We start from the raw sequence: 24,476 nt of genomic DNA on the forward strand, positions 1-24,476 counted from the left end.
GTGGCTCTCATAATAGATTCATATGGTAGTTTAATTTTCTTTCTAGGGAAGTGTTCCATGCCTTTTTTAACGGAAATTGGAATCTAATATTTCCTTCCTTCATATCAATAATTGCACCAATCGTTCTAAGGAAAGGCCTACCAAGAATAATAGGACATGAAGGATTGCAATCTATGTCAAGAACAATAAAATCTACGGGCACATAGTTCCTATTTGCAATAATAAGAACATCATTAATTCTTCCCATAGGTTTCTTAATAGTGGAATCCGCAAGGTGCAAGTTTAAAGAGCAATCATCAAAATCACGGAAACCTAGCAAATCGCATAAAGTTTTTGGAATCGTGGAAACACTAGCACCCAAATCACACAAAGCATAGCATTCATGATCTTTAATTTTAATTTTAATAGTAGGTTCCCACTCATCATAAAGTTTTCTAGGGATATAAACTTCCAACTCAAGTTTTTCTTCATAAGATTGCATCAAAGCATCAACGATATGTTTAGTAAAAGCTTTATTTTGGCTATAAGCATGAGGAGAATTTAGCACGGATTGCAACAAGGAAATACAATCTATCAAAGAGCAATTATCATAATTAAATTCCTTGAAATCCAAAATAGTGGGTTCATTAATATCTAGAGTTTTGATCTCTTCAGTCCCACTTTTACCAATTTTTGCATCAAGATCTAAAAACTCTGAATTTTTGGAACACCTTCTAGGCAAAGGTGGCTCATATTCAGTCCCATCATTATCAAAATTCATATTGGAAAACAAAGATTTAATAGGGGACACATCAATAACTTTTAGATCTTCATCTTTATTCTCGTAGAAACTAGAAGAACACGCTTTCACAAAGCAATCTTTCTTAGCACGCATCCTAGCGGTTCTTTCTTTGCACTCGTCAATGGAAATTCTCATGGCCTTGAGAGACTCGTTGATATCATGCTTAGGTGGAATAGATGTAAGTTTCAAAGAATCAACATCAAGAGAAATTCTATCAATGTTCCTAGCTAATTCATCAACTTTGAGCAATTTTTCTTCAAGCAAAGCATTGAAATTATTTTGTGAATTCATAAACTCCTTAACACTAGTCTCAAATTCAGAGGGCATATTATTAAAATTTCCATAAGAATTGTTGTAGGAATTACCATAATTATTAGAGGAATTACTAGGGTACGACCTAGGATTAAAGTTTCCTCTATACGCGTTGTTACCAAAATTATTCCTACCAACGAAATTCACATCCATAGATTCGTTATTATTCTCAATCAAAGTAGACAAAGGCATATCATTAGGATCAGAAGAAACATTTTTAGTAGCAAATAATTTCATAAGTTCATCCATCTTTCCACTCAAAACATTAATTTCTTCTATCGCATGCACTTCTTTATTAGTAGATCTTTCGGTGTGCCATTGAGAATAATTAACCATAATACTATCTAGGAGTTTAGTAGCTTCTCCTAAAGTGATTTCCATAAAAGTGCCTCCCGCGGCCGAATCCAAAAGATTTCTAGAAGCAAAATTCAATCCGGCATAATTTTTTTGTATAATCATCCAAAGATTCAAACCATGAGTAGGGCAACTACGTATCATTAATTTCATCCTCTCCCAAGCTTGTGCAACATGTTCATGATCAAGTTTCTTAAAATTCATAATATCGTTCCTAAGAGAGATGATCTTAGCGGGAGGAAAATACTTAGAGATAAAAGCATATTTGCACTTATTCCATGAATCAATACTATTTTTAGGCAAAGACGAAAACCAAGCTTTAGCACGATCTCTAAGTGAAAAAGGAAATAGCTTCAATTTAACAATATCATTGTCCACATCTTTCTTCTTTTGCATATCACACAAATCAACGAAGCTATTTAGATGGGTAGCGGCATCTTCACAAGGAAGGCCGGCGAATTGATCTTTCATGACAAGATTCAACAAAGCAGCATTAATCTCACAAGATTCAGTATCGGTAAGGGGAGCAATCGGAGTGCTAAGAAAATCATTGTTGTTGGTATTCGTAAAGTCACACAATTTAGTATTATCTTGAGCCATCATGACAAGCAAGCAATCCAACACATGAGCAAACAAGAAACGAGCGAAAAAGAGGCGAACGGAAAAAGAGAGGGCGAATAAAACGGCAAGGGTGAAGTGGGGGAGAGAAAAACGAGAGGCAAATGGCAAATAAAGTAATGCGGGAGATAAGAGTTCGTGATGGGTACTTGGTATGTTGACTTTCGCGTAGACTCCCCGGCAACGGCGCCAGAAATCCTTCTTGCTACCTCTTGAGCACTGCGTTGGTTTTTCCTTAAAGAGGAAAGAGTGATGCAGTAAAGTAGCGTAAGTATTTCCCTTAGTTTTTGAGAACCAAGGTATCAATCCAGTAGGAGGCCACGCTCAAGTCCCTTGCACATACACAAACAAATAAAAACCTCGCAACCAACACAATAAAGGGGTTGTCAATCCCTTCACGGTCACTTACGAAAGTGAGATCTGATAGATATGATAAGATAATATTTTTGGTATTTTTATGATAAAGACTAAAAGTAAAGAAAGCAAAATAAACGGCGCCAGAAATAGCTTGTTGACGGAAGATTAATATGATGGAAAATAGACCCGGGCCATAGGTTTCACTAGTGGCTTCTCTCAAGAGCATAAGTATTACGGTGGGTGAACAAATTACTGTTGAGCAATTGACAGAATTGAGCATAGTTATATATGAGAATATCTAGGTATGATCATGTATATAGGCATCACGTCCGTGACAAGTAGACTGACTCCTGCCTGCATCTACTACTATTACTCCACACATCGACCGCTACCAGCATGCATCTAGAGTATTAAGTTCAAAAGAACAAAGTAATGCTTTAAGTAAGATGACATGATGTAGAGGGATAAACTCATGCAATATGATATAAACCCCATCTTGTTATCCTCGATGGCTACAATACAATACGTGCCTTGCTGCCCCTACTGTCACTGGGAAAGGACACCGCAAGATTGAACCCAAAGCTAAGCACTTCTCCCATTGCAAGAAAGATCAATCTAGTAGGCCAAACCAAACTGATAATTCGAAGAGACTTGCAAAGATAACCAATCATACATAAAAGAATTCAGAGAAGATTCAAATATTGTTCATAGATAAACTTGATCATAAACCCACAATTCATCGGTCTCAACAAACACACCGCAAAAGAAGATTACATCGAAGAGATCTCCACGAGAGAGGGGAGAACATTGTATTGAGATCCAAAAAGAGAGAAGATGCCATCTAGCTAATAACTATGGACCCGAAGGTCTGAGGTAAACTACTCACACATCATCGGAGAGGCTATGGTGTTGATGTAGAAGCCCTCCGTGATCAATGCCCCCTCCGGCAGGACGCCGGAAAAGGCCCCAAGATGGGATCTCACGGGTACAGAAGGTTGCGGCGGTGGAATTAGGTTCTCGTGGATGCTTCTGTTGGTTTGGGGTACGTAGGTATATATGAGGAAGAAGTACGTCGGTGGAGCAACGTGGGCCCCACGAGGGTGGAGGGTGCGCCCAGGGGGGCTAGGCGCGCCCCCCTGCCTCGTGCTTTCCTGGTTGCTTTCTTGACGTAGGGTTCAAGTCCTTTGGATCACATTCATTCCGAAAATCACGTTCCCGAAGGTTTCATTCCGTTTGGACTCCGTTTGATATTCTTTTTCTGCGAAACTCTGAAATAGGCACAAAAAAAGCAATTTGGGTTAGGCCTCCGGTTAATAGGTTAATCCCAAAAATAATATAAAAGTGTATAACAAAGCCCATTAATCATCCAAAATAGAATATAATATAGCATGAAGCAATCAAAAATTATAGATACGTTGGAGACGTATCAGCCAGTTGCAAGGCTACTGGCGCACCTTGACTTGCACAGTCGACATGGTGGTGGTGGTGGCGCCATTTTCCTAAAGCAATATGAGCAAAGGATTAATGATCCACTTCATAGGAAAGAAAAACAGTAGCATGTGATATTTTTGGTTCTTCTTCAGTTATATTTTCATAGCTTACTAACACGTAGAATAGAACCAACAGCTAGCAGGCAAATGCCAAATCTTGCCTAATAAGATTTGGTTCTTCTTCCGCGAGAAGCAATTTGATTCTTCTTCTGCGAGAAGCAATTTGATGGAAAATTATAATCCTAAGATCTAGTAACATATAAGATGACAAGGTACCACCTACCAAAGCATTTCAGTGGCACCTATTGCCGGAGAAACTTTTCACAAATATCTACCAAATCAGGGTACCACCTACCAAGACATTTCATCTAATTTGGCCCCTATTGCCTAAGATAATTGATTAAAAAACAAGTGGCAAATTTAACTAAATTGGCACCTACATTTTGCCAAAAAAATAACTTATTACAGGAAAACAAAAGCATCTAGCTATCCATGTACAGAAAAAATAACAATAAAATGGTGCATTTCTTTCCAAGCATCTAGCTAGGTGGTGCCAAATCTTCAGAGCTATCAACTAGCGTACTAAATCAACTAAATCAAAATGTTCTATAAATCAACTAGCCTACTAAATCAACTAAATCATATCAACTAAATCAAAATGTTGCATATGAACTAGCCTACTAAATCAAAATGTAGCAGGGAGGAGGGTTTGTGGATGGAGGAGGGAGGAGGGAGACGGAGGGCGACTAGAGGAGGGAGGATAGAGTAGGACGGAGCAGGAAGGCGGAGCGAGGAGGGGCCGGCCGGCGGCGAACGGAGGAGTGGAGGGAGGACGGAGGAGGAGGGCGGTACCGAGTCCAGCGAGGAGGAGGAGGTGACGACGGCACAGAGGGAGGAGGGGTAGGCGACGGCGGTCCGCGGGGGCGAGGGCGGCCGGCGGGGGAGGACCGACACGGGGGGGTTGAGGAGGGAGATCGAGTGAGTGTGATTGGATCGGAGAGAGGAGAGTGAGGGGTGGAAAATATAATGGCTTAGCAGTAGCGTGCTACAGCCAAACGCGCTACTGCTAAATGACCTAGCAGTAACGCCTTTTAGTCACAACGCGCTACTGCTATATGCCAGCACATAAAAATTAACATAAAAAATACATTGATCATCAATGATCTTTTTGTGTATAATCTGATTTGTCAATATGAGTCCTCACCAGTTTAGGAACTGGTGAAGACTCATATTGCGGCCATAAATTCTACACATAGAGTTCAATGAAGACCAAGTGGTTGTGATAGTTTGAGAAATAACATATTTAAGGCGGTACAAACCCTGTTCGCGAAGCAAGGTGGGACTAATTTTTTTAGTAAACTTAGCAGTAGCGGGTATTAAGGGAATGCGCTACTGCTATGGTCTGTAGCAGTAGCGCTCTTCGTATTAACGCGCTGCTGCTAAAACTAGCTTTGCGGCGGGGTCATGGCAATTATAGCAGTAGCGCGGCATAGAGGAGGCGCACTACTGCTACTTTTGTTTCAGCAGCGAGTTCTGCTGGAGCGCGCTGCTGCTATATAGCAGCAGCGCCTTATTTTAAAACACGCTGTTGGTAAGATTCTGTGTATAGGCTTTTCCCTAGTAGTGATCGTATACTATTTTCTCGAGAGAAGCCACTAGTGAAATCTACGGCCCCCGGGTCTATCTTTTATCATATTTGCTTTTAGATCTATTTTTCACCGCATTTGTTTTCAGATCTATTATTTCAAAAACCCAAAAATTCTTTGGTGCACTTTTTATTTGCATCTTTTATTCCGTGTTTTATTCAAATCTATTTATCCAATATCATACAAACCAATCTATCTTTTTACCGAGGAGGGACTAACAACCCCTCTTACGCGTTGGGTTGCGAGGATTTGTTCTTTGTGTGCATGTACCGTTTACATATATAGTGTTGCTTGGTTCTCCTACTGGATTGATACCTTGATTTCATAACTGAGGGAAATACTTACCATAGTTGTGCTGCATCATCCCTTCCTCTTTGGGGAAATACCGACGCAGTCTCAAGCCGCGTCAGAGCGCTTCGTGGACTCACACAACCGTCACCCTTTGTGGGTTGAAGTCTCCATCAGCGTTGATATACGATAACACCACCTATCGGAACCAAGCCAAAAATCACCGTGTCTTCGTTGCGTTTGATTTTCTCCAAACTCCACCCCATTACTTTCTCGCAATTGCATGTCATTTACTTTCCATTGCCCATACTCTAGATATGCATGTGTAGGTTGTATTGCTTCACTTAACTTGTGCTAAAATATGCCTAAGTACCAAGGAAATTAAAAATAGCACATTTTGCCTTGTTAGTGTCTATTCACCCCCTCTAGACCTATTCTTTCGATCCAACAACTATCCCAATCACCAAGAACATATGAGTATGACCTATATGTAGAGAATTTTCTCAAAATAAGCAAATTTACCCAGCTCACAGGTCAAAATTTTCACTACACCTTAATAACCAAGGACAAATAGTTCATTCACAATTCAAGTTTGCATCGCCTCAATCTCGCAAAATAAACACAAATAAATAGAAACAAACATAATTTGTCCTTTTTTCTCTAGAGACGACTTTGGTAATCTTGCTAAGTAGAGCGACCAGTAAAAACTAAAATGGTAAGCCTACAATCATGCCAACACACAATAAAACAAGAAAAAAATGTATAGAAATGGTTGAATTTACTTGTATCTGAACTATTATTTCACTTGTCTCGGTCTAGTATCTTCTATAAGGGATGAGGACTCCAATTTGCATCAGCTTACATCCTGATGGCTTTTGCAATCGTCACAATCATTGACTTCTCGTTGTAGATGAATTGCAAGTCCCTGTTTGCAGCCAGAGCCAAGAGCTCACACTCATCGGACCCCCGTGCCATGCTGATGCTGCACATGTTTGGTCCTGCTTTTGCAAGGGCATCCTTGAACTTCTTGATCTGTAATTCGATCGGATTGCAGCAGGCATGCCAACATTCCTCAATTTCATGTCTAAAAAACATATACACTTGATATTTTGTATTGTGAGTTGAGTACAAATTCTAAGGAGACTTAGAGATGCGTTGATGTAGTTGAAAATGTTGATCGTGCTCTGAGCTCTCCGCAGCTTGGCATGCATCACCCGCCTTTCACATGTGTAATCAATGGGAAACCCATCTTATAGATACATGGTTGTAAAACATAACCTCAAATACAGCTGAGTTGAAAACCAAACCAAAGACCGAGAGAAAGATATGAATGTCTATTGGTCTATACTGTAATTACTAAAAATTAGGAAACAACATCATTTGTTGGTAATACAATGGAAATTAAGAGGCATGATAGTCATAACATACTACATTAAAGATTATAACAAGTTGAAAGTGCTATTTATTTATGTATGCCCAACCTAGAGACGAATTATGGCTGAAATGACATGCCATGAAATTGGAGGTGTAGTGCATGTTGGGGAAACATGATGGAAGTTCTTCTCAGAGTAAATACAGGAGCCACATTAGTAATAACATAATGATCACGTATCATGGAAAGACTTGTTAGCCAAGTACTATTATTTTCGCATACTACAGAGCTAATGTAATCATTCCATAGACATAGAATAAAGCTAGAAATACAAAGAAGCACACATGCACAAATGGACATTACTTACATTCAAATTATCACACAGAGATCATAATTTAAAGATTCACGGAAGAAACTATATGCTAACCTGCATTGTGGAAATATATAGTAGCATGGTAGAAAATAAATAGCAATGATATATCACCTTGTAATGGAGATAGATATCAAAGGCGCCGATCATGGTGTTGTCAAGAGCAGACTGTCTATGTTGATGAGGTTACGCTTCTCCTTCTACCATACATTGTTGAACATGTATCACCAACACTTCTAAAACAACATAGAAAGGAATCTCATCATCTAAAAATTGGGTTATATAATAATGCTACATAGGCAATCCGAGTAGGACATGATAATAAATACACATGATCCGTAAACTTCAAAACCATACAACAAATGAGCATATTGCAGAAAGATAGAGATGCTACATGAAGGATGCATATGAAGAAACTTAGGGAAAACACCTTCACATCATCAAATGTATGATGCATGTTGTCAATGCCAAGGAACACCCAACAAAGAGTATAGAGAGTCTATCACAACCCTAGTCCTATTAAATCCCTAAGACAACATCAAACCTCAATCATAGCCAAGAATATAGCCACAACAATCAATAAATGAAGAAACCATGTAATACCAACTGACTGCATCAATATGACACTTTCCTGCCCAACTTGCTAGCATTCTTCTTACTAAGACCTGGCTACCCCAGTGAGTCAATCATAACTATTATCACCTGAAATAAAAGCCAGTGAACCATAACAATTTATTCTACGATGTAGGATTTGAAAGCTAGTCAACATTCACACTGTTTAGAAAATAAAAAAGGTGAATGGACACCTTAATTAGTTGTACATATTCAAAGCACACACCCAGGATTTGAAAGTTCATCAACATTCACACATATTTAGAGAATACAAAAGGGTGAATTGACACCTTAGGTGTACATATTCAAAGCACACACCCAACCAGATACTTCCAAAAATTATGCAAAAACAAACCATATTCATGATCTCTTTACTTTGCTATTCCCTTCCATGTTCATGGCACACACCTATATGAGAAGAAATTAAGTAGCTTTGTAAACATGCTCCAAAAACAGTGCTAACAGTTTTAGTTTCTAACACAACACACATGGATGGGGCATAGATTGTGACATTGCAGAATATGGTAACTGCAGATCACAACAACTGTACAAAAAGCATTTATACACATACCATTTAACCGAGCGGACAACGATGGATCCTTCCCAGCTGGAGAAGAATTTGTCTCGCCAAAATTGATTTATCGCATGTCGAAAACCAAATTTTGTGCTACCCTAAAATGAAGCTAATTTCGTGAAAGCAGGAACGAAACCTAAGCAATGACAAAGAAAAGAAGCTAATTTGCGCCACAATTTGCATCCAAAGGAGGAGGGGGAGGAGCACCCTCAAAGGTCTCTCTCATAGTGCCATATGAGGAAGAAGCCCTTCACCGTGACGTGCTCCATGGCTGCTGGGTCGGAGCTCCATGCCCCTCACTCCTCAGCCGGAACAGACTTGTGAGGGTTCCGCCTCCATGATGCGACTCCTCATGTGAGGTGGGATCTGACCCCCTCACTCCTCTCCCGGAACGAATTTGCATGACCACAACGGAAACAGTGCTTTGGGCGTGGTGGATCTAGCCTCCGCCTCACCCGCTCGAGAAGGGGAGACAACAGCGATGGGCACTAGCGTTGATGGGAGAGAGGGTAGGGGCGGTGCTGTGGTTGGGGGTTGGGAGAGAGGAGATCGTCTGTGTGGGCTGAGGGCGGCGGCAGGTTTGAGATGGGAGAGAGAAGGAATCGGCAGGGGAGGAAGGGCTGGTTTAGGTTTGGGGAGAGGGAGAAAGAGGCGGCTAGGTTTTCCATCGCAAACGTTTGGGCCTTGTACATACCTCGTGGTGAAATGACGAAAATGCCTCGGTGGGGCCGGATATTACGAGGGCTCACAACACAAGGGTAAAAATCCGATGATCGGGATCGCGTTGTAAATCGAATCTGACGGCTCGAGAGGTGCGGTGATTTCTAGGGTTTGCTTTTACCCCCCTCTTAACTTTTGGGATTGCGTGAGAATCCCTTGGGGCCCGCACCACCTACCACCATCGCTTGTTCCCTCCCCACAAAACACAATTATAAACAAATAGAGGGGGCCATTCGAAAGAGGCCACACCTCGGAGACGGCGCGTGGGGGGGGGGGGGGGGGGGGGGGTTCTCCTGGGTTAAAACCATGCCCTCCTCCACCGCACCGCGACACCTGCCGTTCCTCCTCCCCACCCCACCCCATTCCCCACTCCCCACACTCGCTCTGATCCCCTCCGCCCCCACCATGGCGGTGAAGGGGAAGGGCAAGCAGATCGCCACCGACGACCCGGGCTCCTCCTCGGGCTCCAAGCGGCGCGGCGCCGGCCGCGGTGGCGCGGGCCCCTCGTCCTCCTCCGCCAAGCGCCGCCGCGGCCGCTCCGGCGTCCTCCAGTTCGTCGACGACGCCGCCGGCGTCGACGACGAGTACGAGGAGGACGAGGAGGAGGAAGAGGAGGAGGAGGCGGAGGAGTTGCAGGACGACCTCGACGACGGTACGGAACCACGGATCGGCTTTCCCGAGGCGGCGAACCCTACCCGCGTTGGTTGGGTGGCATTGATTAGTTGGTTCGGCTGGGGTCTAGGGTTCGGAGCAATGCATTCTCCGTTGTGCTTCGATGTCCTTGTTAGGTCTATGTGCTGATTGGGGTTTTTTGTTTGTCTTTGGTTGGGATTTCGTTGGTTGGGGTTTTTGTTTCCCCATCCTTTAACAGCAGTAATCTCTAGATAGCCGTGGCAAAATTCAACCTAACCCCAGTGTTGCATTTTAGAAGTCCGGTCTTGGGATCCCAACCAATAGATTTCCAGAAGTTCTTGTTTTTTCGGTGTTATGATGCGTGGCCAATTGATTCGCGGTATCGTATTTTTTTCTGGGAATGGAAGGTTTCTAGCAAGCGATTTTGGGAAGTGAAGTGATGATATGTTTATTGGCGTGGTATGACTACAAAGGGGGGTTACGATTTGTTGCTTCTCCTTTTGCTTGAACCACCTGTTAGGAAAGCTCACTTACAATACAGTTTAATGGTACGCAAGTAAGTTTGCTTGCGTACCATAATTTACTAGTGTAGTGTCAAAAAAATTCTTATATTATGGGACAGAAGGAGTACGTGCGATTGAGTTGGTGACCATTGCATTAGCCATCAGGGATAGAGCATGTCTTGTATATATATTGTATTATGTGTCGTTGATGGTTGCCACAGCAGTTTGGATTTTACATGAACCATTGTAATAATGGTTTTAAGATACATAACTATGTTAGCTTTTGCACTTCATTGGATGTGGGTCCTAATCGAGTTGTTTTCTTGCATGAAGTTTGTTGTGAGTTACTAAGTCAGACATGTTAGAGGTCATTGGAGCCTTTTCCTTTTACAATGATGGCACACATTTAGGGGCACATATCAACATTCTGCAGATTTGCAACTTTTTACAAGGACACAAGGGGCAAAATTATTAAATTCATGTTTGTGCACTTGCCCTTGTTTGTCTGTAAGGTGTTTTTTCATAAAAATATGAAATAATCTCAGATTATAAGGGTGACATCTTTTTCGTTCATAATTTTTGAGTAACCAAGGAGTGAATAATATTTATAGTTAGTTTCATCTGCTGGCTTTTGTGGTGCATAGTGAGGACTATGTTTATAACTTTATAAGTTGTCACCTTGTGGTCGATCAGGTATCAAGGTGCCTGGGTTGCTGCCCCGCCTTGCTTGCTGTAGTAAAGATAAAAAGGGGAGAGTGGGAAAAATAAAATGGCAAGGGAAGGGAGAGGGATAGATGGTGGGAGGCGAAGGGAGAGGGTGAAAAAGAGGAGAGGAGGCGAGGGGCATGAGGGGTGATTGTAAATTACTGGTTTTGATGTACAGGGTCCATAGACCGGTTATAAAGTTGACGTTTTCTTTTGAACAATTACCAGGGAGTTGTAGGTTCTTTTCCTTTCTAGGCACCAACAATCAGTTTACCTTCACCATCTAAACAATTCTTTTGCAACTTCTGCTGATGTCATCCCACTGATGAATATTGCAGGTTTCTTTACTGCGGGGAGGACAAAAGGTGTAAGAGTTGAAAGGTCACACCCTCTTCCATTTCTTGGAAATGTAAAGGAAGAGGAGCTGAGCGGTGATGAACTTGAGCAATTTATCAATGACCGTTACTCTAATCGTGTGAGATATGCCGGTTATGGTGGCTCTACTGAACAATATGATGATGATGAGTCTACCATGGATGGTGTAAAAGATCCTATCATCTGGAGGGTCAAATGCATGGTTTGTGATTGCTAGATGTTTTGACTTTATGACGTCCTAGCATTTAATAGCCGGAGACTTATTTATGTAGCTGCATTTCAGGTTGGGCGGGAGCGCCAAATGGCTTTCTGCTTCATGCAGAAGTTTCTTCATCTGCAAAAGTTCGGTACCAAAGTGCCAATTATCTCAGCATTCGCACTTGATCATGTGAGAGGATCTGTTTTTGTTGAAGCTGAGAAGGCTTGTGACGTTACTGAGGTACGTAGTTTGATCCTTCCATTAAAGAATAAACATATCCATGCTCCTAAGAACAATTTAAACAACATGAGATGATGTATATCCAGCTATGCATTACACTATGTGGTATCAGATAATATTGGGTGATACTTCAACATCAGATTTGTTAAAGGTTTAAAATGTCTTGTTTTCTCTGTGCATTGCAATTCATTTTTCCTTCTACTTCTCACACACTCCAATTCAATTTTCTCTTCCATATAAATTAATAAAATTGGAAGGTCAGAATGGAGAATAAATGCTTCTCATTGGATATTCGAAAAACAAAATTTATCTACAGTTGATAAAGCTTTCTTCCCCTCCTAAGATTTGCCCATTTATATGCTGTACAGAATTTTTTGGTTGCAAAATGACCCACTGACCATATGGGCACCTCTTGCTACAGGCATGCAAAGGATTTTGCGATGTTTATGTAAACCGAACTAGTACTGTCCCAGTAGCTGAAGTTCGTAGCTTGCTATCAACTCGTGCAAAACCATTTGAAGTCTCTCCAGGTACATGGGTGCGCATGAAAAGTGGAAACTATAAAGGAGATCTAGCACAGGTATCATAATAGGGGTGTGGGATATCTTAATATATTCTCAAATTCTTTGTTCATCAATGCCTTTTCTTTTAGGTTGTCAGTGCGGATGATGGGCGGAAAAAAGTGCTGATAAAGCTTATACCAAGAGTTGATCTCCATGCTATTTCAAAAAAATTCGTAATGCTCTTACACCTTTGTCTGCATCCTAAATTTTCATTATTGCAGTGAAAGCTCTGGAACTTTTTTATTGGCTTGAGTTCAATTTATGCCTGCTTATGCCATCCGGTTTTGTAGTTTGATAATACTTCCTGTAGCTGCAAACTTGTTTTGTTGAACTTGTTGCCTTTCAATCATGAGATTATGTCTGCTGATTTTTACTATGTGTTGGTCTCTACTTCCTGTAACTCTTGCGTCGCCATTTGCCAGCAGTGATGAACTATGTACTGCATTTAAGTTTGTATTTATTGGGGGCTTTAGCATCAAGCTCAGACCTTTGTCCTAGAAACTTAATTTTCATATTATTTTATAGCACAATAGAAATTATGACACGTGAGCCCTTGCGATGTGCATTGCCTGTGATACCATGTGACCTGAATGTTTAATTCTATTCATGTGCTTGTTAACAACTACTCCCTCCGTTCCTAAATATTTGTCTTTCTAGAGATTTCAATAAGTGACTACATACGGAGCAAAATGAGTGAATCTACACTCTAAAATATGTCTATATACATCCGTATGTGGTAACCATTTAAAACCTCTAGAAAGACAAATATTTAGGAACGGAGGGAGTACTTCCTCCAATCATGAATATAAGGTGTTATAACTTTTTTCTGAATCGGATTTCTGTGGACACATTTTTAGTGTGTTTGTTCACTCATTTCAGTTCGTATGTAGTCCATATTGAAATACCCAAAACATCTTATATTTATGAACGGAGGGAGTATTTCTTTTCACTTCCCCTTTGCATCTTGTATGGCTGACAGTTGGAATTACCACTACGGAACTCATGTTATGTGCGTTGGCTTTTGCAGGGTGGTGCTATTCCCCTAAAAGGTGCGGCAGTTCCTGCACCGCGACTAATCAGCTCGCAGGAGCTAGAGTAAATGCTTCTGTCCAATGTTTCTTTGTCCCACACCCAGTAGCCTTCTGCTACCATTTGTTTCTAATCAGGCTCTGCCATTGTTTCCATGATCTTGTTGATCCTAGGTTCTTTGGACCTCATATCGAAAGTAAGCGTGATCGTCAGACTGGTGATGTTTTTGAAGTGCTTGATGGTCTGATGTTCAAAGATGGTTTCCTGTATAAGCGAGTTGCACTTAGTTCTTTGATTTACTGGGGGATACAACCAACGGATACCGAGATTCTCAAGTTCTCTTCTAGTCCAAGCATTAAAAGTTCTGCCGATGACATGGATTGGGTCTCCGGCATCTATGGTCATAATAAGAAAAGAAATGTGCCCAGAGAACCGGATATGAAGAAATCAGCATCTTCTAAAGACAAAAGCTCCAAGGCATCAAATCTTAAAGGTTCCACTTCTACTGAAAACTGTGACGATGATGACGATGATGCTCAATTCAACCTCCACGATCTTGTAACCTTTGGGTGAGTCTCTGTTTTCTGGTTTTTATTCACTAGTCACTATCAACTACTCCCTCTGTTCCAAATTATTTGAAGTTCTGGCTTTGTCCTAAGTCAAACTTCTTTAAGTTTGGCCAAGTCTAGAGAATAATGTATCAACAGCCACAGCACAAAATCAGCTTCATCATAAAAATGTACTTTCGTACTATATATATTTGATGTTGTAGTTATTAGCACATTTTCCTATAGACTTGGTCAAATTTCTTTTAAGTTTTGACTTGGGACAAAGCTTGAACTTCAAATAATTTTGAACGGAAGGAGTAAGTACTTGCTACAGGATGCAATAATTATTTCTATTTCCTAATGAGCAGCCGAAAAGATTTTGGAGTGATTATTGCTGTTGAGAAAGATGGTTTTAAGGTAGTATTCTTCTCATGCACTCTCGAGTTCCGCATTTTTGTGTCGTACCATTCTAAGAATGATTGGTTTTCTCGTAGATTTTAAAAGGTGGCCCTGAAGGATCTGCTGTGACAGTTAGAAAGCAAGATATTAAGAAAGGAATTGTAGACAAAATGTTTACAGCTGTTGACCATCAGAACAAGTCAATATCCATGAATGACACTGTTAAAGTTCTGGAAGGACCAGTTCAGGTGAAATTTTTATTTCCATTCAATCAGGAGTCTGCTATTATGAAGTGTCTTATTTTCTGGGCAGTATGTGGAATTATGCATTTTTTCTTCTATTGATTAAAATGATTGGTGTATTGAATGTACTTTTGTCAAGTATCTGCTAATTGTTCTAACCTTGCAGTTTGTAAGATGAGTTTTTGTTCTACTAACATGCTCCATAGCTGCAAATTATGATTTTGCAGTTCCTGTAATTATTTAATAAACCAATTCCTTCCGTCTGGCACCTTTTTGATCTGTTTGATGTTATCTTGCAGGGCAAGCAAGGAGTTGTTAAACACTTGTATATGGGAATACTTTTTATATATGATGAAAGCGAAAGTGAGAACAATGGATTTTTCTGTGCTCAGTGTGGGTCATGTGAAAATGTCAAGAAAAGGAGGGACGTGACAAATTCGGTATGTTTAATGCACTATGTCCACTTGTCAATGAATCAGAAATGTTCTTTTGGTCACTTTGTTTTTGATGTATCAGGACAACCCTGTTCCCATGTTCTCGGAGTCAGCTTTCATATCATCCGAGCAAAATGAACAACGAAATAGTAAGTGTTCCATGATTTTTTTCTATGTATTGTCGTTTGAAGTTTGATGTTTGTCAGCAGAAGTTAAGTTCTGTTCTGATTTCCTTGATCATACAGATGAAAGGCCTTACAGGGCACCCAGAGAACAACTCTTCCAAGTCGGAGAGGTGCTGCGTTTTCGAAGGGGTCCTTTGAAGGGTTATCTCTGCCGTGTAGTTCGGATATTTAGAAATGATGTAACTGTTAAGCTAGATTCTCTACTGAAGATTGTTACAGGTTAGTTTGTAAATATGCTTGTACTGGAGCCATTCTATGGACAATGCCTTACTCTTTTGTATTATGTTGCAGTGCAAGCAGAGTTTCTCTCAGTCCCAACTAAAAGAGGGTAAGCAGACAAATCATGTTTCAAGCTTCTCTTACTTATTGTTGCTTGTTTTAGTGACGTGTGACTGCATGAGTAGTCATTGATGTATAATTTCATTTCCACATTTGCTTCTCATTGTGTTATATGTCACACCAGGGATAACTCGTCCAGTGCTCCATCTGGTAACTTTGGAACTCAGGATACACCATTCACCGGTAAGTTTGTGTTCATATGTATACCAGTTATTTGTACTTGCTAGATTAGTTTCTATTGCGTGTACAAGGGAAAAGTGTTGCCGATCTTCTCCAAAACTATTTGCGGTGGACCTACTGCCTATAATGAGACCATCTGCCCAGTCTGATTGAGTTTTTAAGTTGTGAGAAACTGAAAACTGAATGTAGAACTGTTTATAAGGTGTAGAAGACTTTTTTTAATTATAGCACCTCATAAGTTTGGTCTTGTAATACATTCTTTTTGTTACTTACATTGATTCTAAATTTATTTTCAGAAGCTGCTAAAACCTCATGGGACAATGGATTTGCATCTCTTGGCAGGTTTGTTTCATATTTTTCAGTTCCTTGCTGGTTTCTTTTAAACAAGCCGAACTGGGTTAGGGGATGGGAGCAGTTTAGAGCTACCCATCCATCAAAATGGTGTTGTGAGGTTGACTTGCTAATGTAACTGCTACCAACCATGAGAAAAAGGTTACTAACGAAGGGTAGCAACCTTAACCTTTCGTTGAACTTACTTTGTCGTTTTTGTGTAATGCTATCATTTATACGCAATTATATTTTTCATAGTCACGTTCCAAAATATAAGGTGCATATTTTTTTTTGAGAAGTCAATCTTCTCTATGTTTTGAGCAAGTTTATAGAGAAAAATATCGATATCTAGAATACTAATTCAGATCATTATGTTCATTATGAAATATATTTCATATTTATTTATTTGCTAAATGTTTATATTTTTTCTATGAACCTAGTCAAACATGGACATGTTGGAGTTTGGAAAAAATAATACACTGTTTTGGAATGGCGGGAGTATTAAATTCTTTCTTGTTGGGATCACTACATTTACAGAATCTGTACAATATCGCTCGGAGGAATAAATGGCCTGTGTACCTATTATTTGCATCAGTACTAATTACCAGTCACATAATAGTTTTATTATCTGCTGCAGTGATTCTTGGCAACCTTTTTCAAGTTCTGCGTTACCAGCCCAGAATGCAGGTAATATGTAGTGTTAGGCCTACCCTTCGCCTTCCTATTTGGTAGCATGGTTGGGAGCCTCCCTTTTTCGTATAATTTGGAGCTTCATTGATTTTTGTGTTGTTTGATCACAATGATAGTTCATCACTGCATCATTTTTATCCATTGGAAATGCTTGCCAGAATATCAGACATCTCATCAGCTATCCAGTCTGTAATTTAAATAAGGCCTTGAATTGGTGCAAGAAGTGGACCAATTAAGGGATAGGTTTGGCCCAGTAGGAGTGGTATGAGACATATCAATTTAGTTTGTGTGCGGGTCAACAGTACTAACAGGCAGGATGGAAAGGGGCATTTCCTCATAAACAAATCACAAATTAACTTGTCTGTATAAGAGGTTCATTCTGGTTAGAAGATTATTAATCAAAAAATGTTGCAGTAGATGATTATGTTGTAGAAGGGTTGCCAAGTTTTCCAACTTCTCTAACCCTTCGACCGGCATGTTTTTATTTTGCCATCTTTAATATTGCACAGATCATTTACATATGTTGCATCTACACATTACGTGTCCGTATTTGGATATATTAGAGACTTGTATTGCTTTCTTGTGATAAATATTCCCTAAAAAATATAATTATTTATATAGTACTCCCTCTGTTCCTAAATACAAGTCTTTTTAAAGATTTCAATATGGACTACATACGGATGTATATAGACGTAGTTTAGAGTGCAGATTCACTCATTTTGCTCTGTATGTAGTCCATATTGGAATCTCTACAAAGACTTATATTTAGGAACAGAGGGAGTATGTTGCAGCAATGTCTTGTGTCATCAAAATATAACAACTGGTATTTACATGCGTTGCAGCAATTATTCGTAAGCATTGCAATTTATAAACCTACATTTTACGCCTTTGCACTAGGGAGTTGGGGATATATTATGTGTAAGTTGATACATGTATAAAGTAGTCATGCATACAATAATTGTCCACTATTCAAAGGCAAGTTCTTATTTGATGTTCTTATACCCTCTAGAATAATCTTTACACCTCTTATCATCTGTCAACCACACTCCATCAGCTATGCTATCTACTAGAGTTTACTGGATGTTGCACGTGTAACACCATGCTCTACTCATGTCAAGAGCTTGTTTGTCCCCTGATTCATCTGATCATAAGGCTACAGAGTACTCCCTCTGTCCGGAATTACTTGTCGCTCAAACGGAGTAGTAGTATCATTTATGGTAAAGCTGTGAGTGGATAAAAAACTGCATGGGTTAGTTCATAGGGGACTTGCTTCCGAGGAAAGGAAAACTCGGGCTTTAAAACTGGATGGCACTGGATTTTTCTAGGTTGTTATAGATTTGGATGAGCACATGCCCACACAGTTAACAGACAATTTTGCCTTCTCTTTATGTCACTGTTGAGCTGCATCATGTGGTATAAAACAAAACCAGCAACACAAGTATGGCTTCAAATTCTAAGTCATGATATTAGCTATAGAAATAAGTTTAGTCCAGAATATCAAGGTTATTTCCTTTGTCTGATTTGCTCACTAAGGTGGCTGGTTCAGTTTCTGTTTATAAAAAAGCAGTTGGTATCACCCTTCCTCTGTGTGTTGTGCGTGTTATCAGTAGAGTCCAGATAACTGTGGACTGAGGGTAGATATATATGTCGTAAAATCCGCGATACGTTAATACTGTGCCTGTAGTGTCATTGTTTTTAAGGCGGTAAGGCGACCTAAGGCGAGCACCACCCGCTCTAGCGCCTAGGCGACGCCTAAGTGCCTAAGGCGGGCATATTTGTAAGGCGCTGACCGGGCGCCTTATCGCCTAAGCGTCCAAGGCAGGACGCCTTAAAAACAATGTGTAGTGTAGCAAATAATGTCTTGCATATTGGTTTCTAATGGGTGTAACTGGTAACTTTTTTTTTTTGCATCAATGAATGCACCTTGAGCCTTGAAGGTAAGCACACAGTAGGATTTTATGTCATGGTGCATTGTAAAGCATTAGAGGGATGCAAAGCGTGTACATTCATCTGTAGTATAATCTTGATTTTCAGTTTCTAGGAAGTAAAAAATATCATATTTCTGCAGGAGTGACAAATCTTATGTGGAAAGTTTCCTCTATCTTGAGGTTTTTATAATTTTGCTGATTCAGTAATTTCTACATCTTCAGATGGAGAAACAGAAGCTGATCCCTGGTCTAAGAAACCAACATCTTCTGCTGATGGTGATTCTGATCCATGGGGTAACAAAACAACATCTGCAGCTGTTGATATGTGGAACAACAGCACTACACAAAAGGAAAGCTCCACCGACAATGCCTGGGGTAAAGAAGCCGGAGGTGGTGGATTTGATGCTGGTGGCAGCTCTTGGGGTGGAGGAGCAGTCAACAAGGATAGTGAAAAGAGTGGCAACTGGGGTGAGGCGTGCAAGCAGGTGGACATGGCAACTGGTGGTGATACAGATCCTTGGGGCAGTAAGGTCAAAGAAGTAGTTACGAAAGAAGCAGATAGCTGGGAGAAGTCATCATGGTCACCAGAGAAGAAGTTGGAGGGTGATGGTCAAGGATGGGGCCAACCTTTTGGCAAGTCAAACCAAGATCAAGAAAAAGGCACAGTTCCGAAAGACGCAGACAAGGGTGGGTCTTGGGATACCGCTGTTGCTATTTGTGTTGGCTCAGATGATAATGATGCCTGGGCTAAATCTGCTGCTTTGCCTGTTGCTCAAGATGATGCTTGGGGGAAGTCAAAAGAGTCGGGCCAAAACAGTGGCTCTGGAGGTTGGGATACTGTTGCTGTGGGCCAAGGACAAGATGAAGCATGGGGCAATCCAAAAGATTCAGGTGCCAAGTCTGAAGAAACAAATAATGGAAGTGGGAACTGGAACAAAGCTGGCTCATCAGACCAAGTTGGTGGCAGTGATTGGGGTAAACCGACTGGCGGTGCTGGTTCATCAAGCTGGAACAAGGGAGAGGCAGCTGAGGGGGATAATCAGAATAGCACCTGGAGCAGACCTGCTGGAAACTTTGAAGGTGGCCGTGGGTTCGGGCGAGGACGTGGGAGAGGCCGGGGCCGGGAATCTTGGGATTCTGGTGACAGAAATGACGAAGAAAGCTGGAAGGGCTCATGGCGTAATGACAGTTCTGCAAAGCCCTCTTGGGGGTCTGATACACAGGTAGGTAATGAAGGTGGAGATTCTGGTGGATACCGTGGGAGGGGAAGAGGGAGGGGCCAATATGGAGGACGAGGGGGAGGAAGAGACAATGGTTGGAGAAATGGAGATCGAGGTAGTTCTGAGTTTGGAAAGGAAAGGAGCAGTAGTGATACACCAAACTGGGGAAGCAGTCAGCCTTGGAGTGCCAATGAAGGCACCAAGCCATGTGATGAAAATCAGACTCCCGCTTGGAACTCCTCGGAGGATAAAAAACTGTCTGGAGGTGAGCAGCCCCATTCAGAGTTGTAGCTTTATTAATGATCATTGTTGGTAAATGTGTACTTCTATGTTCTGGATCACATACATCAAATTTGATATTCTCCATAAAAAATTCCGTCAATGCCATACATATTTTAATCTCATGCTACTTTAATGATGTTCAACAGGAATACACAAGTAAATATCTCATGCTGCTTAGAATTGTGCCTCTTTTATTACTCTTGATTGACTAGCTGACTGTGAGTGTTGGTAAAGCACACATTGATCCTTTGGCTTTAGCAAGATGACTTCTATTGCATGTGCTGATTATTGGTAGTATTTAAAATCGTGGCACAAGTACTCGATATGCTGCAAGTTTCACTCTTATATGCTCTTGTGTAGGCGAGCAAGGTGATCCTTGGGCGAGCAAGGTGACTGCTAAAGGTGATGAAGATATAATTGGAATGACCATTTTGTATTTGGTTTGATGCTTCGAGCTATAGTTATGTGCTGACTTCTGTATCTTGTAGGCCAAGAACAACAAACTGATGCTTGGTCAAGCAAGGCTGCAGGTGCTGAGAACAATGATGGCTGGAATACGAAGGCGAAAGAGTCTTCCTGTACCACTGGGGCAAAATGGGAGGATGCTGCATCAGGTAGTTCTGAAGCAAAGTTGTTCTTTTTTGCTTGATAGTTGATGTATGTACCACAAGCTTATCTTTTGTTCTCATGTTTAGGTGAAAAACAACAAGATGATCCGTGGTCAAACAAGACCAGCTCTACTACTAAAGGTGCTTAGGGACTAATTCAATTGATCATATTTGATACCCTGCTTGACATTTGGGCTAAACTTTGATTATATTTTCCTTGTGGCACCTTGCGGTGCTTGTATTTGATTCTCTCGGTGGGCAAAGAGCAAGAAACTGATCCGTGGGCAAGCAAGGTGTCTTCTACTGCAGCAGAGGAAAAAGCTGACCCCTGGAGTACTAAAGGGGGCAATGGGAATGATGGGGGTTGGAACAATGCTGGCTCGTCTTCTTGGGGCAAACCAAGTTCCTCAAGTGGAGATCAAGAACCTGCTTGGAACAAGCCAAAATATGGTGATGATAATGCTGGATATGGTAGGGGTGGATTTGGACGTGGGAATCGTGGCAGAGGTAGGGGAAGGTTTGGGGACAGTGGATCTTCATGGAATGGAGGAGGCAACACAAATGATGGATCAGGTGGAGGAAGGTCTGAAGATCAGTGGAACAGTAGGGATTCCGATGGTGGCAGAGGAAGGGGTAGAGGCCGCTTTGGTCGAGGTGATCGCAATCAAGGTAACAACTTTGGGTCAGGAGACGGGGATGGTGGCAGTTGGGGCTCTGGCAGGGGAAACAGAGGCCGTGGTGGTGGTTACAGAAACAATGGAAATGACAACAATGAGGGAAGGGCCTCCAGTCAAGACCGAGGTGGTGGCTGGTCTCACTCTTCTGCCTGGAATGCTGATAAAAAGGGAAGCACTGAAGAGGATCAATCTTTCTCAAAGGGCAAGTCCAGCTGGGGGAGTGGCAACAACGATAGCTGGGGAGCTCCAAAACCATCTGGTGGAGATGATCAGGCAGGAAAGAAGGATGGAAACAACACCTGGAGTCAAAACAAGCCATTTTCTGGCGATGGGTCCTCTATCCTGGGCCAGTGGGCTCCTGCTGGCGGCACCACCGCTGGTACTGGAGGATCCGCAGGCGGAGGAGGATCATGGGGAAAGAGCAATGAAGATAGCTGGAATTCTTCAAAAGGAACTGGAGGCTCAGGTATGACCACTTAAGGATCCTTCACCGCAAAGAGTGAAAGACTCCATTTTGTTTTAGCTAAGTGCTTTTGCCTTTTTATGCCCCCTGGCATTCATCAATTTTCTCCCACTTCAGTCTGTTCAATGCCCCTGTCTATTGACATTTCTTATGCTAATCTCACAATCCAATTCGAAGCGCTAAACTCTGTCTTCCATGCCATTTCAGAAGGTGGTTCGAAGAAGGAAGGATCCTGGGACAAGGCCGAAGGGGGCGGGAGCCAAGGCGGCGGTGGCGGCAGTTCCTGGGACAAGGCGGCCAGTGGCGGATGGGACAGCAACAAGGGCGGGGATGCCGGCAATGGTGGTGGCAGTGGGTGGTAAGCTTGTTCCAGAATCAGCTGTGCCTGATTTTGGTGTGTACATAAGGGTTAGCGCTATGCACGTCTCGGCGCTCTAGCACCCTGTGCTGGTTGGTTCCATTGGCCATGCTAACTGAACCTTTAGAAGAACATGGCCTAGCTGGGCAAAACGTCCCCTCATGCTGGCAGTAATATACTAGTAGTGCCAGCAGAACGTTTCGTGGTACCTGCAGTAACTTATATAAGTACCTTATTATATCCCATCGTGTCTGAGATTTGCATGTGGTCTTTGACTGGTTGCTATTGCTCTGTGATGGCGATGCCCTGGGTTGGATGCAAGTGTATTTTCACAAGTAGCTCTGAGCTTTTTATGAGTGTTTTCATTTCCACTGGCTTAGTTCGATTCTCTACTGTCTACGGTGACACTAGTTTTTAGAAATAGATCCATATGAAAAACACATTTCAAAATAAAAACCTGCTCTGTGTTTCTCCCGACATGTTCATCTCTTTTGTGTAGCCTACAAATGACCTAACACTTTTGGTCAAAGTTTGTGGATATAAAAGGGCATCTAAGAACACGATGGATTTTTCTGGAGGCTTCTAACTATGTAATTTCTTTGTTATTTTAAAAACTTGGTCCATGGAACCTGCGAACTAACCGTCCAAACTCTGTTCTATGGGCTATTTTATTTTATTTTGGGCGGGTTGAAGATGAGATACCCCGGTTAATATATACTCCCTTCGTTTCAAAGTAAGTGTTTGAATTTTAGTACAACTTTATACTAAAGTTAGTACAAAGTCGAGACACTTATTTTGAAACGGGGTTAACACATATTTGTAGAGCATTAAATCCAATTCAACAAAGATTAGCTAGGCAATGCTTATGATTTAAACTCTGTTTTATTTGGGGATGGAGACCCCATTAACTTTCTTGTTCAGGATGTAACCATTACCTCAAATGAATAAAGTGCACCACAAGGCATTTCCCTCAATAAAATCCAATCAACCATGCCAATTTCTTCTAAAATTTGTCCGCCATTTGCAAAACATGCAAATCTGTATGACTTGAATTTTGTAATACATATCTGAAACTAGATTGTGAGAGAGCGAGACCAGAAAATTATTTGCACATTGCTGAAGTTGGGCTTAAACAATTCCCAGCTAAATGATATCTTCGGCTGTGATTGTTTATTTTTGTGGGACCTGTGTACTTTGGACTTCTTATTTTTGAGTTGTTTATTTTTTTCGAACCGAGGCAAAAGATTTGCCTCATATATTAATTAAGAGAGAATAGAGTTTTTACACGAGCCCAACAAATACAAAGTGGTGTTACTCTCCTGATATTATAGTACCTAGCTTCTTAGCCCCGGCGGTGACCCAGGTGAGGGATTCACTCTTGATGTTGCTTAGCAGAATTGGGGGTGGCATGCTCTTGTTGCGGAAAATGCATACGTTCCTCTCATTCCAAATGGTCCATCTGATGAGCATGGTGAGGAATGCCATGGCTTTCCTGTTGGGAGTGCACAAACTCGATTGGCTCACCCACCAATCCTTAATGGAGTCCTGAAGGTGCCATGTCGAAGTGTCAAGGTTGTTGAGGTTTAGCCACCCGTTGACCAAATTCCAAAGGCGAAGGGTGAAAGGACACTTGATGAAGAGGTGTAGTCTAGACTCCGGCTCCCGTTTGCAGAGGGGGCAAAGATGGCAATTCGGCCATCCCCGGCGTGCTAGGCGATCAGCGGTCCAAATCCGGTCCTGGATGGCAAGCCACGCAAAGAACTTCACCTTAGGCGGTGCCCAGGCTTTCCACACCGTGTGATCCATTGAAGAGTAGAAGGTTCCGAAGAATTGCGCCGAGTAAGCAGACGCC

At 41.5% G+C, this 24,476-nt stretch overlaps 1 protein-coding gene across 1 annotated transcript; it reads left to right on the forward strand.

Annotated features, from left to right (window-relative positions):
- The first annotated feature begins 9,828 nt into the window (after window positions 1-9,828).
- On the forward strand, window positions 9,829-22,864 carry LOC109769326 (uncharacterized). Its single transcript, XM_020328079.4, is given in 24 exon segments — window positions 9,829-10,146; window positions 11,674-11,912; window positions 11,994-12,149; window positions 12,571-12,729; window positions 12,802-12,885; window positions 13,740-13,807; window positions 13,915-14,310; window positions 14,658-14,706; window positions 14,784-14,936; window positions 15,230-15,370; window positions 15,447-15,513; window positions 15,610-15,768; window positions 15,841-15,877; window positions 16,013-16,071; window positions 16,365-16,410; window positions 17,036-17,085; window positions 19,239-20,501; window positions 20,879-20,920; window positions 21,007-21,132; window positions 21,214-21,267; window positions 21,391-22,232; window positions 22,234-22,269; window positions 22,474-22,627; window positions 22,630-22,864. Coding segments are annotated over 24 exon segments (4,653 nt in total). The 5' UTR covers window positions 9,829-9,899; the 3' UTR covers window positions 22,656-22,864.
- The last annotated feature ends 1,612 nt before the right edge of the window (window positions 22,865-24,476 follow it).

The sequence above is a fragment of the Aegilops tauschii genome, chromosome 1 (genome assembly GCF_002575655.3).
Source record: "Aegilops tauschii subsp. strangulata cultivar AL8/78 chromosome 1, Aet v6.0, whole genome shotgun sequence".
Taxonomy (NCBI): domain Eukaryota; kingdom Viridiplantae; phylum Streptophyta; class Magnoliopsida; order Poales; family Poaceae; genus Aegilops; species Aegilops tauschii.